The 21,909-nt window shown below is 36.7% G+C and overlaps 1 protein-coding gene across 8 annotated transcripts in view; it reads left to right on the top strand.

Moving 5' to 3' along the window:
- RANBP17 (RAN binding protein 17) overlaps positions 1-21,909 on the top strand; it is a 314,839-nt gene that overhangs the window by 199,374 nt on the left and 93,556 nt on the right. For 6 of the 8 annotated variants that reach the window (XR_001181445.2, XR_006605410.1, XM_013062214.2 and 3 more), the window contains one exon: positions 15,676-15,735. The exons of the other annotated variants lie outside the window; for them this stretch is intronic. Coding sequence is in view for 4 of the 6 variants with exons in the window: in XM_013062214.2 (XP_012917668.1) it covers positions 15,676-15,735 (60 nt within the window). In the remaining 2 variants the exon portion in view is untranslated. The remainder of the gene's footprint in view (positions 1-15,675; positions 15,736-21,909) is intronic. 8 annotated transcript variants of the gene reach the window in all.

Here is a 21,909-nt window from a genome sequence, read left to right as displayed (position 1 = left end):
ACAAAAGAGGAGCAGAAACTTTTCTTTGATATAAATTCCTAGGGACACTTTATACACTAACCGCTCCCAGAGTTGACTTACCCTTACTTGTGTCCACAAGTCCTGTCTTCCCTCGCCCTCTATACTTTCAACAGCTTTTTGGGACTTTTTATCAGAGTTATAGAGAAGGGATAGATAAAATAACAAGCAAAAGCCAATCACACAGCTTCAGGAAGTCTCACATCAAAAATTGTCCATGACAGTAATGAAACTATAAAGGGGAACAGGCCCAAAGCACATGTCATGCTTATTCTCTTGAAAGTCACATAGTGGGCTCTCTACTGTATTCCCTAGAAACAGTGTTTCCACGAGGTTGTGTAATGCTTTACCTCTCCTTTAGAAACTAACCTCCCCCACAAGAAAAGGCAGGGAAAAGCATTACTTTAATTATTAAGGTGGGGGTTTGTTTTGTTTTGTTTTGTTTTAAGGTGGGTTTTTAGGTACTCACAGGACAGCATTTCAGAAGAAATCCCATATTATGTCTAATAGGCCCCAGAGGAAGAATAAACTTTTATTAATCACCTGTAATATGCAATGCCAAACATTTCACATAGATTTTCTCTATTCCTTATAACAATCCCATGAGAGTCCTCCTCTAACATTTATGGTAATAGTAACAAAATTAAATATCAGATAATAATGCATCTGAGGAGATTTCCTTTCATCTTGGTCACTGGGATGCAGCAAGCACCTAGAAAGGCTGAAGACCGAGTGTGTATGACATGTGTATAAGAGCTGAAGGGAAACACAGACGATGAGGAGTAAACATCTAGAGACACTGGAGAGTGGATGAGGCTTTCTTTTGTAGAAAGAGCAGAACAAGAAAATAGAATTATCACAGAGCTGCTATGTAGTTTCTAGGTGCCAGAACTCGGCAAGATCATGATCCCCCAGAAGTTAAGAACTTCTATGTCATGCCACGTTCACATAAGAGGAACAAGTTGAGGAAATTAGAGCAGTGTGAGCCTTGTTTTGTATTCCTTTTTAAAACTTTCCCCCCAGGGAGTAGTAGTAGTACATTAAACCAGGGGGCCGGGGAGGGGGAAGTAGACTCACAATCCTTCAGGACTCGGAGACCTAATCTATTTTGTTAGAAAGGTAGTGTAGTGTACTGGGTGAGAGTCTAGGTTCTGAAGTCAAATTGCTCAAATTTAAACCCTAACTCTACCAAGTGTTTGTTCTGTTGCCTCAGAGAATGCACTTAATTGCTCCATCTCAATTTCTTCATTGTAATTACAGCTAGAATAGTAATAGTAATAGTAATAGTAATAGTAATAGAATAGTAATAGTAATGGTAGACGTGAGCATTAAATTAGTAAATATGCGTAAAGTGCTTAATATGATGGTTCTTTCCAGGAGTGATTTTTACCTCCCAGAGAACATCTGATGATATTTAAAGACATTTCTGGTTGTCACAGTTTGGGGGAGGGATGCTACTGGAATCCAGCAGCTAGAAGCCAGGGATGCTGCTAAACATTTTACAATGCACTGGACAGCCCTCCACAACAAAAAAGTATCCAGCCCAGAATGTCAGTAGTGCTCAGATTGAAAAACCCTGGTTTAGCACCACGACTGGCATTTACACTTCAATAAATATTTGAAATTACTGTGTGTTAATGTCTATTGAAAATGGAAGAACAAGTGAAATCATGACCTACTTCTCTTTTCTGAGCAACTAAAGAATAGTAAAAAAACTCAATATCAGATAATAAACTACTTTATCTAATTAATGGAACTTCAGTGTTATATGGGAAAACCCATTTAAAGAATGTGATTTTTTGATAGTATAAATGATTTTGAACACATGACTGAGGCTATTTTATGTGCTTTGTAAAAAGTCTTATACTTTAAACCTGTTTGGAATTGATTGGATTATATTTTTTAGAGTATTTCATGATCACATATGAAAGGCAGTTGGTAAAGAGTGTGGTCTTTGGCATTATTCTTAATTGGGTGCAAATCCCAACTCTGTCAGTACAAACTGTGTGACTCAAAAGACACATTACATAACTTCTCTGAGCCTCAGTTTCCTTAGTGGTAAAATTGTGATACTAATGCTCACCTCTTTCATAGAGTTATATTGATTAAATGAGGTAAGGCATATAATATACCTAGTATCACACCTAACATATAATAAACACTCAGGAACTAATAGCTGCTTATATTATCTACATCATCCTTTTTAGCATCCCTGTCTCTGGAAGTCCAGTACCCACAGGGGTAGGGTAAAAGCTAAAGGAGACAACTATGCAGCTGAGTGTTAGCAAAGTAAACCTGACCATGGGCTCTGCAGTTAGCATGAATGAGCCATCTCGCTTGTCATGCTGCCTTTACCAATTTCATAAAATCACCTCAATTTCCTCCATAAGGTCTCTTTCCTAGTTTGATATCTACCAACATCCTCTCTCAGCATCCCTAACCCCTTTGTGATATTCTAGATCTTCTACACTACTCCTTCTTATTGATGTCTTGAGTTATGCTCATTTTTCACAGGAGGCCATTTTGGGATTTTCCAAAGTACCATTTCACACCAGTAAGGGAATCTGAAAGGGAAGAACCTTTGTTTCCTATCTGTGTCCTCTCACCATGTGACTTTCCATTTTATTCTTTTAACTTGCTGTATTTTCAGCCTTCTTCTAAATTATATCATATTCTCTTTGAAGTTCCTAGCTTAGCTTGTTCAAAGGCAAAACAAAACAAACAAAAAAAAAGTATGATATTTTGTGAGAAATAATGTGTCGTTTGATTAAGATGCTGTAAGAGTGCTTTCTGTCTTCAGAAGCTTATTTATAGCAAGTTTCTCCTTTTATTGTACTTGGAAAGTAGAAGGTATAATCGGCAAACATGGTTTAAGATTTGAGTTAGTTTGCATCTATCTCTATTAATGTGTTTCATACGCGAGGCATTAACATCCCTTTATTGTGTTATTGTTAAAATAATCATCTTAAATCTAAGGACCATGTCTTAATTTTGAAGAAAGATAATTCTTCCACCTCTCTAGATTAAAGTTGTGAGGAAAATCCTGCAAAGAAAAGGGAGTTCCATTTGTAAATAACAGATCTCAGTAGGCTTTTGATTTGCAAGTTGTTACTGTTCATCCTCTGTGGGTTCGGTGTATCACATGAGCACCGGTGAGCAGATGTGGGGGGGGACGCAAGCGGGATGTGGAAGCAGGAACCAGCAGCGTTGGCAAACTGGCAAATGCTTCTGTTTTGCTAAGACCTGCTTTTTTGTATTCAGTCTGTCCGAACCATCTGCTTTTATATTCTCTTTACCTACTGTCAGCCATTTTGGAGGTTTTTTTAAAAGCTTTAAAAGTGATTGGGAATTTCTCACAGTAAGTCAGAAATCCTTACCGCTCTTTAAAAACCTGGTGCTTTTAGCATATTCCCATTTAATGCCCGAGAGAATAGTTATTTTTTAATTTAGGTGCAGTATGTTGTATGTTATGTAATGAAAATGTGCTTCTCCCTTTCCAGTTACTTACTCTCAGGCATCAAAATTTAAATTTAACTAGATACTTGGCCATGGTATACACATTAACAACAGATGCATGGGGATTGAATTTAAATGATGGTTTACTTATCCCTTCTTGTTTAAAAAAGAAAGGTATTGAACAGCTTAATGAAAATTCCTAATTTTTATAAGCTTAGTTATTTTCTAGATATGCAACTGATGTTCTCAATAAAAATAGTATTTATAAAGTACCTATTGTGCACAAAATACTGTCCTAGGCATTGTGTCCAAGTTACTGTTGGTCCTCTCTACAACATTACAAAGTGGGTATTATCCTCATTTTGTAGATGAAGAAATGCTCCACTTCTCAGAGAAGTGGAGAAAATTGTTCAGGTCACACTTGAGACAGGGATTAGGGCTCTTCTACACTCCTTTTCAAAAATGTCATATTAAGGAGATGATAACAGTATATGATAGAAGGTTTCAGGATAAGGATTTGGGGATGGTACATTTTATTTAGTTGCAGGTGAGCACGCTTCATTTGGTTTGTGAAGTTCCTAACTCTGTCTAGCCTTTGATCATATATAGGCATTTTATTTTCTTCTCTAGTCATTGAGAAATACTGTTGGCATTTGGTCCCGTGCTTCTGCTGTTTCCAAGGTTTTTAAAAATGCTTTTACTTAAAAGAAAGAAAAGGAACAATTGTGTCCTGTTTGTAGTAATTTACATTAGCTAATTTGTTTCTTCCTATTTTGCCTGTTAACATTTAAGACCTCTCGTAGACTTTCAAGATTGTAGTGAGAATTAAATAGCTGTATTGTTACATGTTTTTGGACCTTTGTTACTACTCAAAAATGTGGTCTCCAGAAATTCAATGGTTCAAATGATTTATTTTTTTAAGATTTATTTATTTTAGAGAGAATGAGAGAGAGAGAGAGACAGAGAGAGCAAGTGTGGGGAAGGGCAGAGAGAGAAAGAGAATCCTGACGCAGACTCCCCACTGAGCACCGAGCCCAACACAGTCTCTATCCCAGGGCCCATGACCTGAGCTGAAATCAAGAGTCAGCCCTTTAACCGACTGAATGGTCCAGGTGTCCCAATGGCTCAAATGATTTAAAAGCACAATGTTAATAGTTATAATCAATATTTCACTTTTTTACAGCACAGTTCACATATATACTATAAAATCAATGGTATGAAAGTCTTAGGTGTCTTCAGTTTAGAAAGTTAAACAGTTGAGAGGGAAAAATAACTCAGTATTTTGGTAGGACTTGAAAATTTCTTAAATATTTAAATTCAATAATCCCCTTAGCCCTATGTTAAGTTCGGGGAAAATAAGAGTATGTTTTGCTTTCTATGATGGATAATAAAATTTATAGAACTTATTTTTTTAAGCAGTGCCACAAACTGAAAATACATTGATTGAAAGTCCATGAATGAAAGATTGTGTGCTGTTTATTAAGGAAAGATAGAAAATATGGGTACACCTCCAGCCTTTTGAGGTTAATGGTCATAGTTGGAGGGTAGGTCATTGGAATTGTAATCAGAAGCAATAAGGAACCAAATGAGCCTTTGAGCTGATATATTGTACTATTATATAATTAATATAGGCAGAAGTAATCTCTTTCAAGTTCCTGGCCCACCTTAGACCTGCGTCTTGTTTGAGGAAATAGAGCCCAATTGTCATAATTTCGCCACCTTGGCATTTCTTCTCAATTCCCAACACTTTTACTTTTCTTCAGTAATTCAGCTGAGGCAGAGAGGGATTTCTTCTTCACATTCAATACTTAATTTTGAAGCTATGGATTTAGAGTTACTTCAGTACATATTCAATTGAAATCTTATATAAGCAGATGAGCCTCCCCCAAGGAACTGGGTATATGAGGATGGAGGGAGAGCACTCTCCATTCAAGGATGTGGAGAAAAGAAATTTCTAACCAAAAATCCAAAAATAAAGAATTAGGAAAATGAGAAACCAAAGAGTATATATATTCATGAAGGTTGGAATATCAAGGAGAGAGAACACATGTCATTAGAGACAACAAATGGTCCAAGAAGGGTAAAAGCTTAACTTCCCTGGCTGTGGTCTATCATACATACTGTAGTTGGACAAATCTTAAACACCACTTTTATCATTGGGCTCTTCCTACTCAAAGACTTATTGTTGCCTACATCAAGCCAGCAATCCTTGCTTCTATGGTCTTCCATAATCTGGCTTCACCTACCAGCCAATTTTAGTTCCAATATCTCCCCTCTATCAGGCTGACTCTCACCATCTTTATCCTAAATTGCATTGTTCTCTTTTTCCTTCTTCCCCACTCCCACCCCCATCCTTTCCCCTTCCCATCCCCATTCTTCAGTGTTCTATTCAAGTATCATTCTCACAGTTCCTAGTATCTGGGTCATATTCATTAAAACTTAGTTAAATAAAGATGACAATACTAACAGTCATTTATTGTTTATTATATGCCAGGAGTATGATGTCAGCTTTTACATGCATTACATCTTGTAAGCCTCAAAATAATCTTGTGATGAAGGTGTTCTTAACCATAGTTCTACCACAAAGTGACTTGACTAAGAATACAGTGGTAGGAAGTGACATATACAAGATTTGACCTTTAGGTCTGGTTAAATCTATTAAATGATGAACTGTAATTCCCAATCTTGTTCCTTTTTTTCTGCTCTGTGTTTGAGATTCTTTTTTTTTTTTTTAAGATTTTATTTATTTATTTGACAGAGAGAGATCACAAGTAGGCAGAGAGGCAGGCAGAGAGAGAGAGGGGAGGAAGCAGGCTCCCTGATGAGCAGAGAGCCCGATGTGGGACTCGATCCCAGGATCCTGAGATCATGACCTGAGCCGAAGGCAGCGGCTTAACCCACTGAAACACCCAGGCGCCCCTGTGTTTGAGATTCTTGAAGAGAGAGGAAATTTCATATATATATCTATACATGTAGATATATATATATGTCTTTCATTTGTCAATACAGCTAAGATAAGGCTAGATCATCAACTATTTTCTTATTGATTGATTGACTATGGATTAGATAAGATGAGACGGTCAAATTCGATGGTGATGAAAGCAGAGAAACTTTATTCTGATCCTAGTCATTTTTCTAGTATATGTTGTTAAATAGAGCGGTATTTTATTTAGGGAATAGTGGATTGAAACCAGGCAATGTTCGATTTTAAAGGATTTTTATAGTAACTGCAACAGTGTTATTTTGGGCTGAATCAGTGCCATTCTTTTATTCTTTCATTCATTAATCAAGTATTTATAATTACTGTGATAGTGTGATATATAATAAGAAATAAATGTTTGTTCTTTGTCCCCCTTTCTGGCACAGAGTTCCTAAAACCTTTGGTATATCCTAAGTGATAAAAGCCAATAAAGGTATCTTGACATTCCTAACAGACCCCTTTTTCCTACCTGTGAGTTTATGTTAATGAGGTGATTTTTGGAAAGCATCTAAGGATGGAGGCTGCTTGCCAGGGGGAATCAACCATGTGATTAGAGGGTTGGTACTTTCAGTCTCACTTCCCAACTTCTGGGGAATGGAGAAAGACTGGAGTTTGAGTTTAGTCACCAAGGGCCAAAGACTTAGTCATGCCTAGGTGAGGAAACTTCCATACAAAGCCAGAAAGCTTCTGGGTTGAGAGAAAAAGGCAAACAAATCATGAAAGACTCTGACCTATAGACAACAAACTGAGGGTGGATGGAGGAGGGGGGTGGGGGTGGGGTCAAGGAGGGCACTTGTTATGATGAGCACTGGGTGTTGTATGTAAAGAATGAACCACTGAACTCGACTCCTATAATCAATATTGAATTGTATGTCAACTAAATAGAATTTAAATTTTAAAAAAGAAAAACTTCTGGGTTGGTGAACACCTAGTAGAGATTTGAGAATAAAGGCTCAAAAAGCATGGAGACTCCATACCCCTTCCCACAAACCTTGCCCTAAGCATCTCTTCCATCTGGACAGTACTGATGTACATCCTTTTATGACAAACCAATAATCTAATAAGTAAAATGTTTCTCTGAGTTCTGTGAGTTCCGCTAGCAAAATAACCAAACCCAAGGAGGGGGTCATCGGAACCTTCAGTCTGTAGCTACTCAGAAGCACAGGTGACAATCTGGACTTCCAGTTAGTGCCTAAATTAGGGGCAGCCTTATGGGACTGAGCCCTTAACCCATGAAATCTGACACTACCTCAAGGTAGACAGTGTCAGAATTGAGTTAAATTGTGGGGACATCCAGTCAATCTTCATGGACAGTTGGAGAATTGTTTGGTGTGTTTGAAAAAACACACATTAGAATTACAAATACGATTGACCCTTGAAGGACATGGGGATTAAGAGTGCCAACCCCCTTGCACAGTCAAAAATCCAGGTATAACTTTTGACTCCCCTCAGATTTTACTACTAATAGCCTACTTTTGACCTAAAGCCTTATCAATAACATAAGCAGTGGATTAACACAGATTTTGAATGTTATATGTATTATATACTGTATTCTTACCATAAAGTATGCTAGAAAAAAAGAAAATATTCTTTAAAAAAAATCACAATTACCATACTGTAAAAAATCCGCTTGTAAGTGGACCTGTGCAGTTCAAATCCTTGTTGTGGAAGGGTCATCTGTACATGTAAATTGCCTACTGTGTGCTGCACATTAGGACACAGTGTGACTAGAGAAATAGCCCTGCCATCACAGGCTGGTGGAGAACACAGAAAAAGCTGACAAGCAGTCATTGTTCAATATGATGAGGCCCATGATTGATAGGCAGAAGGACAGTGAGAACATAAAGGAAGCCACCTAATGTAATCTTGGGCAAGTCCTGGAAGGATTTCTAAGTGATACTCAGGGTTTCTTTTAGCATCATTCGGTTCTGTGTATTACATAAACAGGTAAATAAAATACAACTAGGAGTTACATACAGGTTGAAGAGAGGCCAGTATGTTTTCCACTTTCCCACTCATGATTGCAGAATGAGACCAAGAAATCTAAATATCAGTACCCTTCAGATTGTTTACCAGATTAAGGAGGTTGATGTCAAAATAAATGTTTCATGCTTCTAAGGTAATTAATAAAACAAATGAATTCCCCTGCCTCTCTTCATTTGGCACCAAGAAACCACCCACTGGTTCCATTCTGTCATATTGGTGCCAGAGAGAAGACAGGGTTATCTTACATACATTCAATGAAATAATGCCCCTAGAAAGTTTAATTTGGATTTACCAGAGTGTCGGTGAATACATATTTTCCCCAGGAGCTAGAAAGCAGTGTTGTTAAACAGTGAGACCTGTGAATAGGAAATTGGAAAAGTGTAATCTTGAGCAGTCTCCTAACCACTATTTGATTTTCCCCATCTTAAAAAAATGGGGTTCATGATACCTGTCCTTTGAATGCACATTCTTAGTGATCCAGGAGAGACAGTATAATGAATGAGCCCTCTCTTGGCCAAAAGGAAGATAATCTAAGTAATTAAATATTTAAAATAAAAGTTTATTAATGAGATGAGGGAAAGATAGGGAACATAGGGAAAGTAGATATTTTGTCACCTATTTTTCTTGGTTGCTATTTGAGAATTTTGCCATTTTAATTCAGCTACAGTATGGGGAAAGGTCATGGTTTCAAAAAACATGAGCATTACTATGAAAAAGAAACAAAAGGTAAATTAGGCAATGTGTAATACGATTCTCTGCATATGTAGATATATGGTTTGTAGAATATCATTATGTTGATAATAACTCCCCTTTTAAAAAAATCTGAAGATGAAAAAAAATTATTTCATTGAACTCTTCAGAAAAGGTTATCTCCCACAATCAAGCTAATTTCAAAAGAAAGTGGGGGAAAAATAGATCTGAATGGACAAGTGGGGTGCAATAGAATGGAGAATTTTTATTCATTTGTATGGTAGATGGTCATCTTGAAATAAATATGAAAAGGAACAAAGTTGTTTGTGCTTTGAAAATTGAGAAGCATTGTTCATCATGCATAATTGAACAAAGTTGAAATTTGTAGGTATGAAACCAAAAAAAGCCACAGCTATGATAGCTATTACAGGAAATGGAGGAAATTAATAATAAAAGACAATACACTACCTCATAAATACACGCTCATCATGAGAGTAGAGGATGAGAGCATTAAGCAAATACCCTGATTAATGTAACAATTTAATCCTGGAATTGGAGTACAGATATTTCAGGGTTCATTTGTACATATAGATAAGTGAGAAAGACAAAAACAGCTTACTCTCATAAAGTAAGATTTTTAGATAGTCCTTCTGGATATGTGAAGATTATACTATTTTAAAAGAAAAGTTGGTTATAACTAAGCAAGACATGTTTGATATGAGGACTTATTAAATAAATAAATAACCAGGTTTCGGTATATTTTAAAAAACACAAAGTGTTTTAAGGCAGATTTGGGGCATTTTTGCCTTACATCCAATGATCTTGCTTTTTATAGTTTATTCTAACAATGATCCTGCTTTTTATAATTTATTCTAAGTAACTGCTAGGAGCTATGATTTTTAAAAGACTGCATACTAGGAACATAAATTAGGGGGGGAAATTACTTAGTTCTCAGTATTCACTGAGTAAAGTTTAAATTAACCCTGATTAGAACATCTTTGAATACCTTTTTGATGCATAAAATGATTTATCAGAACATGTGTTTCAGTAAATTTTGGAGGGTTTTTAGAGCAAATAGAGTAAGAGTAGTTTACTAGAAAGGGTTTTCTTTTATATCGTGTCTACATGTGTGATTCACTTTGTCTTTTTTTCTGTCGGCTATTTGGTAGAAGTCCACAATTTGCCAAAATGGTTAATAGGACACAAATATAGACATTTCATGTGATGTACCATGTAAATGTAAACCTTTGTAGTTACATGTTTCTGTAGCAAGAGAATTGTTTTAAAAGGCATGTAATTTATTAGCTATCGGTAGCTTCTTTATTGCCTTGCCGCGCTGCAGTAATAAATAAAAGAAAGTGAACTGATTTTACAAATGGCACACAAGGTGCACATTTTGTGGAAAAAAAAGTCTTTTTTTAAAGAATTGGCATTAAATCCTTTTTTTGTGATGACAAAGAGGCTAAGAGTGCAAACTGTATTTTCTGTTTATCGAAAACAGTCTTTTTTTCTCGGGGGCATTTTTTCCTATGATCATCAAGGGATTTCAAAAGCAATAAAGTGTGGAATCATTGTTCGACTTGAACAGTATTAAAACTTAGGTTTTAATTTCAGTGAAGTAATAAGATTTGAACCTGTCTCACATTACAGCACTGTAAGGCATTTAGCAATTGTATTTTAAAAGAGGTTTTTAAGATGCAGCTCACTTGTAAGCTAACTGTCTGTCAGTAATTAATAGTTTTTCTTCAGCATAGGCTGTTGTGATCAGACCAAGAAATATCTGTGTTTTTAGTAACACATTATGATAATTGTGAGTGCTTATTTCTAATTAGTCTAAATGTCTAATAATTTTCAGCTTGCTTCTCTGGCTCCTTAATATATAGAAAAGAGAGAGGAACATGTAAAGCTATGGTGTGTCTTTGGGCTTTTAAAAATATGAATGTACACTTATGGTTTGTCTCCCTCCCAATCCCATTTTCTTTCGAAAATCAAAAAAATATGTATATATGAATGTACACACATATGTATATTTCAGTAAGCTTTACACCTAGCAAGATGATATGTCAGTTGACTCATTCATTAACCACATATTTTGTCCTTCAATATCATCTCCTGGTTTTCAGACATCACATCATTTGTATATGTAAAAACTGTTGCCAGATATGGTACTGTATGTACAGCTAAACCCAAACTGACAATCTGGATTCTTCAATACTCAGCATTGAACCTATCTTTACTTTTCAAAAAAGGCTTTAAAATATGAGCATTTCTATTAGATCAGTGTGGCAACATACTTGCTGATGAAAGATTGTATTTACCATTTTGAATTGCTATTGAAAATAATTGCCTCTACAAAAGGAAACATCTGTATGATAGCACATGGTTAAAGCTGCCATCAATTTTTAACATTTGAGGGTTGAGCTATGACCTTTTATGATGACTGTGAACAGTAACTGCCTCCATTAGCCATAAGTTTTGTTTCTTTATTTTAGTAGATGGCCTAGACTGTAAATATTAGAGAATCTAAAATAAATCAACATATTATCCTAAGGATACAAAATGTAAGAGCTATTTGTGGTTGGGAACCTTTGACAGATAGTTTGGATGAAGCAGATGATTGCCTGCCTAGCGTATCTGGTCTCCATTGCTATGCCTGCAGGCAGTTTAGTGCTATGGTTGTATATTGATGTCAGGGTTAGTACTGAGTGGCTAGCAGTGACAGATGTCTATAATTACAGGCAATGCTTCCAGTATTTCTGAAAAGCCAGCCTATGTTGAACAATTATCTTATTTCTGCCTTGCCAAAGAGCATGTTCCAATTGCTAGTATTAGCAATGGTGAATATAGTGCTTCATCTGCTGCCTTGGGACAAATGTGGGAAAAGCACTTGGTTATAAAACATAAATGCAAAATATTTTTTCAGCATTTTGAATTAGTTAAGTTCAGTGTTTTCCTAATTTTTATCTCCCCATAATGTCTCTGTTGAAGGGATCTTGAAATATAAAAGCACACTTGGCATACTTATTGAGATTTTTTTTTCCCCTAGGCCTGCATGGCTCCCCAGTGCCAGTATCCCTTGCTTTACTGAATAGATGTGTTTAAGCAAAGTTGGCTTTGAAACAACTTTCTTCAGTGTGAATTACATTTTCTGATTGACTTCTGTTACAATATTGGAAGTATGTTTCAGTGGACAATCTCCCACACCTTTTGATGGGGAGAATTGTAGTAAAATGATAGACAATGCTGAAATATGCAAAACACCTTAGTACACTGGTGTCTTTACATTTGCTGAGACACACAATTCTCAATTTTTGTTTGAACCCATTCTGTTCAGCCTTCAACCACTCATTGTCCTTTCCTGTCTCTAAGTGTTCATCACCACTTCCTTCCACGCTCCATCTTGACCTGCTTTCCTTCTTCATGGTCCAAGTTCTCAACTGTCCTTTTTTCCTGGTCATTTGCATGTGTGAGACACAGGCTGTAATACCACACTCCCTAGCCAGTGCAGTTGCCTTACACAGTACACTCCAATCCTGCCATTCCTAAAATCCCCAAAGTTCTAGTGTTAAAACATTGTCCATGCTTTAAGTTACAAATTCTGTATTTTCAGTTAATGTAGAACGAGAAATGCCTAGGAGATAATCAGTTGAAGATATGATCTGTCTTCAACCTTACTCTAACCTGTATTAGATTTCTCCTTTTGCGCTTAATCACTCTGTGGGAGTTACTCATGACATTTTCTCATGGAGTCTTCTCAGCAGTATTTTACTTAGTTAGGTATGATAACCTTCATTTTACAGAATGGGAAAAAGATTTCAGGAAGGTTTAAAGACTTGTTCAGTGACTGACCCAGTGTTAGACCAAATCATCCTACCCTAAATCCAGCTTTGCTTTCCACTCTATCACATTGCCTGTGTATGTGTTTAGGTGTGAGTTTAGGTATATGCTCAATTTCAAATGTAAAGATGATTGATAGCATGAACATAACAAGTTTCACCCCATCTTTGCTGTCGTATTTCCCAAGGAAACAAACTCATCTCTACAAGCACAGATTGGACCTCTTATCCTGGCTGGCTATCAGTCAGTCACAAGAGAGCTAAGCTACTTCTAGATCCTAGATATTTGATAGAATCCATCCTACCATATAAGAAACAACTCTATCCATAGTCTAGTGTCAAAGACCAATACTATATTCATGAATGAAAGGTGGCCCCTTTCGGTTCTTACTGAGCCTGCCACACAAAAATTCTTTTGATAATTTAAAACTCTAATGGTGGTGTTCTGGAACCCTTTCTCTGTGTGCATTAACTTAGCAAAGAAAACTTGGAGAATTGATTGGACTCACTGATCAAAAGACTTCCATAATTTATTGGCCTCAAGGCTGTCAATCATCTACTTACCCAGCGAGTTTAGAACTTATCCTGGAACTAGGAAACAGGAACTTGTAATGACTCAAAAAAGGAAGATGAGGGCTTTGAAATTAAAAATTTAAGTGATGCAGATGAGCTCTTGAGATAAAACATCACCTGTTGCCACAGAAAATTGTTTTTCCTCCTGTCTCCTCTCCCACTGCTATTCTGTTCCTCCTCCTGAAGATAGAAGATTTGGAGTTCGGCTGCCTTTCATTAGGGCTCACTCCCCTAAAATCACTCTGTAACCAATGCTAAAGCTACACACATACCAACTTAGAACAGAGATCTACTTTCCAGTCTAGTCCAGATAAAGCACAAAGAAAAGGGACCATCATCTTGGTGCATGCCTCATAATCTTAAAGTCAGACTAAGGTTTAATTAGGTGTTACTTAATAACAATAGTGGCTGTTAGCTGGCCACCTGTTCTGAGGACTAATAGCTAGTGTTTCTTTGGTCTTACTGTATACTAACAGCTTTCCAAGTGCTTCTGCCAGGATGCTGGCAGAGCTATAGCATGTTATAATAATAATAATAACAATACTTAGGGAAATTTTACTCTGCTCCAGGACTGTTCTAAGTGCTTTGCATGAATTAACTACTCCAATCTTCTCTAAAATGTCATAAATTAGTCCTACTATCATCCTCATTTTTTTATTCAAGAAAACTGAGGTTTAGAGGGTAAAGAACTTGATCAAAATCACTCAGTAAGTGGTAGAACCTACTAGTCTTGGGCTTCAAACTAGGTCTTAAACCATTTCACTAGACTCCTAATTTGTGATCTTATTGTTATTATTCTTTCCATTTTACAGATGAAGAAGCTGAGACTCTGAGAGGCTAACTAATTTAGGATTACAGAGTTATTTCATTAAATAAAAATATTTATTGAATGCCTGTTATCTGTCAAGTACTATGCTAGGCTAGCAAATAGCAGAGTCTCACTCAAAGCCCCACATTCCACTACATATATATGTTCTGTGTTTCCTCCAAGGTGAAGTTACCAAAAATACATATGCAATTAACTTGCCCATTTCTGCTTTACTGAGAGAAGAAGATGCTTCCTGGGTAACTGTGTATTGTCTTGGTTGGGGTTTTGCATATGCTTTAACTAATTTTGAACATGGAGAAGTGTTCAGGAGAAAGACTAAGGGAAGCAGGACTTAACCTGCTGCCCCAGATATCTCCTACCCAGAGAAACCAGGTATTAGAATTCAAAGGCATTAATGGACCACCAGAAGGTGAAAGGTGAACCATGATCTCTTGCATTTGGAGTAGGTTAAAGTTTTCACTACCTAGGCTAGCATGAAGGACAGAAATTGAAAGTCAAAACAGATTATAGGAACAACATTTTTGAGTAAAATTTGAGAATGTAATGAAAAAAATGAACATAATGAACATAGCTGATCTGACAGAGTAGTACAAATGCAGATGATGTGATTGACACCCCGCTTGCCATTCTGTGGGCCATTATTCCTCTACCCTCCATGTTGGGTGGTTCTTCCCAGAGGAGAGTCTCTTAGGAGGAAAGTACAGAAGCTGCTTTGGAAGTGGAAAATGGGACATGTGTCTTAATACCCACTGTAATTGTAATTTGTGTGTTTTTCGAGTAGAGGATTTAGGGAAGAGTGTGTGGCAAGAATTAGATTAAGTGGTAGAAGACTGTATGAGGTACTTAGCTTCTGAATAAGTTAGTTCCATTCATTAAGAATGTACTCTTACCCATGCAGAGGTGGCTCAGCCTGCGTAAACCCTTAGCCCCAGTTGCCACACTTCCATAATGAGAGGACCTCATGAGCAACAACAGTACTAAGAGACTCTTTTAAAAGTTATGTCAACTATTATTTATAATTTGTTCTTTTCTAGGGCTATCCTTTAGTAATTGGTTTCTTGAATTCTTCCATGGAAGCAAACCCATTGTGTAATCTATGTAACCACATCAAGGCTTTGAACACCACTTGACCATTGTCTTCGCTTATAGCTTCCAGAATAAAATCAAAGTCCCCAGAGCACTTTAAGTGACAGCCACAAAGACCCTAAGCCACATCCTCCCTATATTTGAAGTTGGGAAGGCCTCTTGCTTGCTCTTCCCTTATCCCTAATGTCAGGTGTCAGGTCCCTAAACTCTGTGCTTTTTAGGTTGTACGCCTGAGGAGTGATGTGTCCAGAGTTCCAGAGAAGGCTTGGAAAATAGTTAAGGTGAGTTGAGTTCCTGGTTATTGTGGTGGATCACCAGTCTTTACACTTACCTCACCACAGCCCCAGGGTCTTGTTACTAAAATAGGTACATGCTCACAGCAATAAGTGTAGGGGTCCCTTGTCTTGGTTCTCTCTTTATGTACTTTATTACCCTACAGTATGCATGTTTTATAACCAAATGTTCAGCCATCAGCTAGTGAGCAGTATTAACTGCAGAGACTCTGCTTAGCGTGATTGCATAGTGTGAAAGCAGGCAAGGTTTCTCAGTTACCTTTCTGAAGTGGCCAATTCTAATGAGTTATTCATACCTGCAGGGAGAAGGTTTTCTTTGACTACATGAATAGTATCTCTTACTGAAGGGTATCTACAGTATGTGTATCACTTATGCCAGAGTATGTTTCTGGTGGACACCTTTGAGAGGGATGAGGGTTATAGTTTAAAAACAAAACAAAACATCTTTTATGTCCCAATTCTCCACCTCTACCATCACCCTTTCACAAATTTCATCCAGCATCAACTTCTTTCCTCTAAATTCTAATCATGGTATAAATTTGCCATTGCAAAGGACTATAAATAAAATGCCTGAAATGCCCCCTTTAAACCGTGGTCTTGTAATCTTCCACCAGAAATAGTCAAGCCTTCTTCTAGTAGCCTTGTGCCATAGCCATGGTTAGCTTCTCCTTGTATGAGCTTGGGAAGATAATAATATTTACCCAGTGCTTTCCCATGGTTTTAGCCACAGAAGACTAGTCCAACAGAAGCTTGGCCTCAGACATGGAGTGAGTTGGCAGCCAGCAGGAGCAAAGCTGTGTCAGGACAAATGTACACTCCCCATCTTCTCTAGTTGGCTTTCAGCTGGTTGCACCACAGGAGTCTTTCTATGGGCTGTGTATCCTGTGACCAGTAACTGGTGCACTCGACCCGGGTCCCTCTTGGCTAGTGAAGGCCTGTCGGGAGACATTAGGTTCATGCTGGTGGAGATCCTTAGTCAGTGGCTCCCTGAAGGAAAATGAGGCAAACAGCCAGCTTCTGTTGAACAGGTGGTAGTTAGACCTTAGATCTGGTCGGTGCCGGGGGGTTGAGGGGATGGAGGAAGACAGGAGGCAGGGAAAGTATCTCTCCAAAATTACCAGTATTGCTGGTTTTCACATTGTACCTATACTCCTCTTTCAAATAAATGGTTATTTAGAAACGAATCCAAAAATATCTCTGGCAGCATCTGGAGCCCTTCCTTAGCAGTCTGGATTTGGGCCCAAGTTAGGAATGGAAACCCCACTGGGGTGCAAGCAAAAGAGGAAGCATGTTCTTAGCCATGCATCAGTGGAGGCCCCTACTGGGAGAGGGGATTATCACAAGGCAGCAGGCAGCCCTGCACCCCAGCCTGCTGAGTTCATGCTTTGTGCCACAGGATGTGGAGCGAAGGAAATGCGAGGCCAAAGTGGTCGCTCCAAGTTTTCTTATACAATGGCTTATTCAAGCAGATTGGGAATGCCTCTTAAGAGAGATTTGTTAGGTACATGTCCCCTTAGCAAGATGGCCACCACAGATGGTGGGTTCAGATAGTCTAATTGAAATAAACATTTAACATTCACATTTATTTTGTACTTCCATAGTCAGCTTTTCTTTTATCAGTTGCCATTCTGTATTTCACTGAATGGGGCAAGCAGAATTCTAACCTTTTACCAGTTGGTTTGCATCATTAACTATGGTTTTAAAATTAAATTCTGCCAGAATACTTTTTTTTACCTAATTTTGATCTTATATTTTGTGATGCTACTTTAAATGATGTGGAAAAATTAGCCAAGATTAACATGTATCTATTCAGTAACACTAAATTTCTATATTTAACATGAAGCAATGATATTTGTACCATTATGTCTTTTGACATGGTCATAAGGTAATGTGATGATCGTGTTTTATTCTGCTTCAAGCATTAATGAAAGACTGCAATATCTTTAGTTCCAAATGGTTTAGATCCAAGCCATTAAGTCCTCTATTTCCTCTCATACCTCTCCTTCTCCTCCTCCAACTCCTATCGCAACCCCCACCTTTTACTTCAACGGTCTCTTCTATAGAAAGCACTGCATTGATGTCAGGGGCACTTGAAGCCTAAGACAAAAATAAGAAAATTGGTTTCTTATTTGTAATAAATAATATCACACTAAGTTCCAAAATTCTTTTCCTAAGAAATGTTATTGCTTTCACTATATTGGATTCTTTCTGGTGACAGGTTTTGTTTTACCAAATTATAACCCGTTAAAAATCTTGATAAATCATTTCAGCAGATTGAAGCAATACTTTAAAATGTACAACAATTACTGGGGTTTTTAAAAAAAAATTTTGTGGCATCGATTTTGTATTATTAGATGCAAATTTTGGAGAATAAATTGGTTCAGGAAAGTATATCATCTGATGGGAGAATACTTAGTTGTTGATTTCCACAGCATTGCTAATTTTCTGCATTGAGCCTGCTTACAAAAGCTCTTTGAGAAGTTATAACATCTTAAACATTTATAGAAGACCTAAGGGTATTAACTTACTGTAATTTTCTGAAGATTCATTATCCAAAATCTTAATTCATTATAACAACTCTTATGAAAACCTATAGAATGAGTGTTTTCTCTTATTTTCTTATTTGCACAGAATGAGAGATTCATTGTTCTTTTTAATTTGTTTCATGTGGTGCTTTTGAGTACATTTCATAGAGGGCTGTTATTGAATTTCTGTGACTGTCATTATATATCCATACAACCTTTAGGAACTAATATGCTGGGTTTCCCAGTTCTGTAATCTACTTCAAATTTAAGGATTGACATAATTAGTTTCTTCAAAGTTATAACCAGAATGTTAGAGACAACACTGCAGATACCCAAGACCAGGAATTAGGATTGGAAAAAGAAAGCAATTTAAAAATGATCACAGCACATGCTTTTATTCTTTATTAAATTAAATTTACAACTCAGAATCTTACTGCTATTTGTATGCTTATTCCTTGTCTGGTTTTCTTATCATGTCTGGTTTCCCTTTTAAAAAACCAGATACAAGATCACTTAAGCTACCTGCCTGTGCACAGGCAATATTCATCATTTGGTTAGTTGAGGAGTTAGAGGACGTATGGGTTGTTGAAGCGTTATGTACATACCCAAATGCTTCTTTCTGAAATTGAAAAGTAAAATAAGTGGAGTCAAATAAACAGATAAAAGAAAACAAACATACTAAAACAGTTTTTTAGGAACATGCCTTTTCAAATCTATAATAATAATGATTCCTTACATTTTTTTTTTATTTTATTTTATTTTTTTTTTTTTTTAATTTTTAATTTTTATAAACATATATTTTTATCCCCAGGGGTACAGGTCTGTGAATCACCAGGTTTCATTTTTAACAACTTTCTATATTTTAAGAGCTGGGGAGATGGATGAATGGTTAAAATGGATAATTTTTCTGGCTTCTAAGACAGTAGCTATGTAGAAGTAGAAAAAATGCAGGTTTGTAGCATGAAAGTTTGAAACTTTATGGCCTTTAACGAATACCATTTCTGACCATGATTGGAGTGTGTGAATTGACTGATTATATACAGAAAGATTTCAAAGTTACTACAGATTTAAGGTTTTGTTTGTTTTAACTTTATCTGTGCAGTGTGGAAATCTTCGAGGTAAGCACCCTATTACTTTTCTGTTACTTTTTTTTGTAGTGAGCCTTCTCTTGAAATGGTATTAGCTGACAGTTTTTAGCGCCTACTATGAGACAGGGTCCATTGGAAAAGCAACATTTGTTGAGTGACTACTAAATGCCAAGCACTGTATTAGGTATCATCATTTCATCTGCTCAAAAGTCATTAAGTCCGTATTATTATTCCTGTTTTACAGATAGGAAACCAAGATTCAGAGACTTTATTTAATCTAGTTAGTGGTAGATCCAGAATTCAAATCCAGATATCTTTGGGACCAAAGCCCTTCTACATTGCTAAATTTATCAAGGGAATGTTCTAATTACTTCTGGATATGTTAAAAAAAAAAAAAATCCCTGCCATCTGGCAGCACATGCTTGAAATAGTGGAGGAAAGACATACGCACATGGAAAATTAATACTAAGGCAAAACTGTATTCTGTTGTATCATATGGGAAGTGCCACTAATAGGCTAGCAACAGTGTATGCTCTCAGTATCAAGTGAGGGGAGCTCTTCTTACTGCATCTATAGGGAGAACTTCTTCCAGAAATATTATTTAAGCATTAACACCACATCTTTTTAAATAATGAAATTTTACCAGGGTTATTTCTGGAGAGTAGAATTTTGGGTCTGTCATTTTCACAGAGAAAAAATTCTGTGCAAAAACCATACCTTTTATGGGTTGTTTTCCTTTAGTTAAAAAAAATTTTTGAAAGAAATGAAATCAGCCAAAATGTGCATTTTAACATTACATTCATTTTTTATTCATTTAACAAACATTATTGAGTATTAGGTATGGGAGATAAAAGAGCATCATCTCTACCCTCAGAGAGCTTACAGTCTAATAGAGAAATACAGGCATATTTAAAAAAGGAAGAATAAGAGTGGGAAGAAGGCACAGATGGCCAGGCAAAACCAACTTGTAATGAGTGCACATACTATTATGTGAAACACATAACCAAAGGCATAGCCATTTTCAACTTCACTGTATCCCTCAGAGAAGAGTGGACAACACACATGAGCTTATTGTCTTACTTCTTAAACCTTTGCTTATTTTTTATAATGATCTAATTACCTTAATTGATTCTGAAGTAAAACATTAGTAATCTATGAACTTAAAGGAAGGGTGTTTTTCTTTTTCCCCTAATTGTATTCCTATGCCAATCTCTGTATCCTTCCTTTAAAAGAATATTGTGATGTAAGGTTCTTCTTGCTGTAATAAAATTTTTTTTTTTGGTGAAGTGATAGAAGTTTTAGAAAATGTTGAAAACCCCTAAATATTGTTTTAGAATTTTTCCTGTAGAAAACCTTCACTGACTTGTGCTTCGTGGTAAACATTCTTGAAGAAATTTATATCCTCACTGGACAGACTACTTGCCACCCCCGAATTATATGTCAATGATATAATTGAATTCCAAATGTTTGAAGACATTTTCATATTATCTGCATGGTCTCTGAATGATAAGGTGCCTTGGAAAATGTGAGACAGTCTTTTAAAAGAAATGCAGTAATCATACATTGATTTTAAATGACCCTGTCACACGTGAAAACAAATCAGATTGTTGCTCTTAATGAGCTTTTCAATTTACTATTCAGTAGATCAGATAAGTGGATTTAAGAGGTAATGATCCTGTTTAGTACTCAAGCTTGACTGTCAGATCCTAGTAGTGGAGAGAAATCCCTAGGGACAAAAACGTTGACACAGTTCTAGATGGGATAATGGGAATCAAAGCTAATGGATGATAAAAGGAATGGTGCAAGTTACAAGGATAATTGTGGATTAAAGCACTGCCATGTGTCAATGTTGACTGTTTTTTCTAGTATCTTATTGGGTCAAATCTGATGCTCTGAGAAACTGTTTTGACAGCAGAGCACAACAGACCTGCCTGCCTGCCTAGCTTCCTCCTTTCTTGAAGTCAGGGACACCGCAGAAAACTTCGTTATAAGAACTGCCAATTTAAAAAAAAAAAAAAAGATTTTTTTTTTTAATGTTCAAATGTCTTGAATGCTTAAAATCACATTTTAGTTATTATATTTGTATTATTCAATGTGGCTTGGGTAAAATAAAAATTAGATTAATTCTGGGCATGCCATTTTTAAAAAAAAATAGCATTTCTAAAGCCTTGAAAATGTAAACTTCAATTTTACAAAAATATGATACAGTGTGGGGGGCGGGGAGTGGGGAGTACGTGGGCACCCAGACATCTACAATGTGAGAAATACCGTGAGAGTGATAGACCAGACACTGTGGAAACATAAAGGAGAGTGCAACTCATTCTTCCTGGGAAGACAGAGAAGGCTTCTGAGGAGATGACTTTTGAATGGGAATCAGGGGGGAGAGATTGAAGGCAAAATGAACAGCACGTGAACTCCTAGAAATCTGAAACTGCATGAGAAGCCTCGGTTGATCCATCAGTATTTCATTGTGGCTTCAGGTAGAGATGAGGTATGTTGGGGCCAAGTTGTAAAGGGCCTCGTGTGCCATGAATCATACCCATTATCAG

This window comes from Mustela putorius, unplaced genomic scaffold, assembly GCF_011764305.1.
Source record: "Mustela putorius furo isolate JIRA1106 unplaced genomic scaffold, ASM1176430v1.1 tig00000145_pilon_pilon_pilon, whole genome shotgun sequence".
Taxonomy (NCBI): Eukaryota; Metazoa; Chordata; class Mammalia; order Carnivora; family Mustelidae; genus Mustela; species Mustela putorius.
This window is presented reverse-complemented; position numbering and strand designations above follow the sequence as displayed.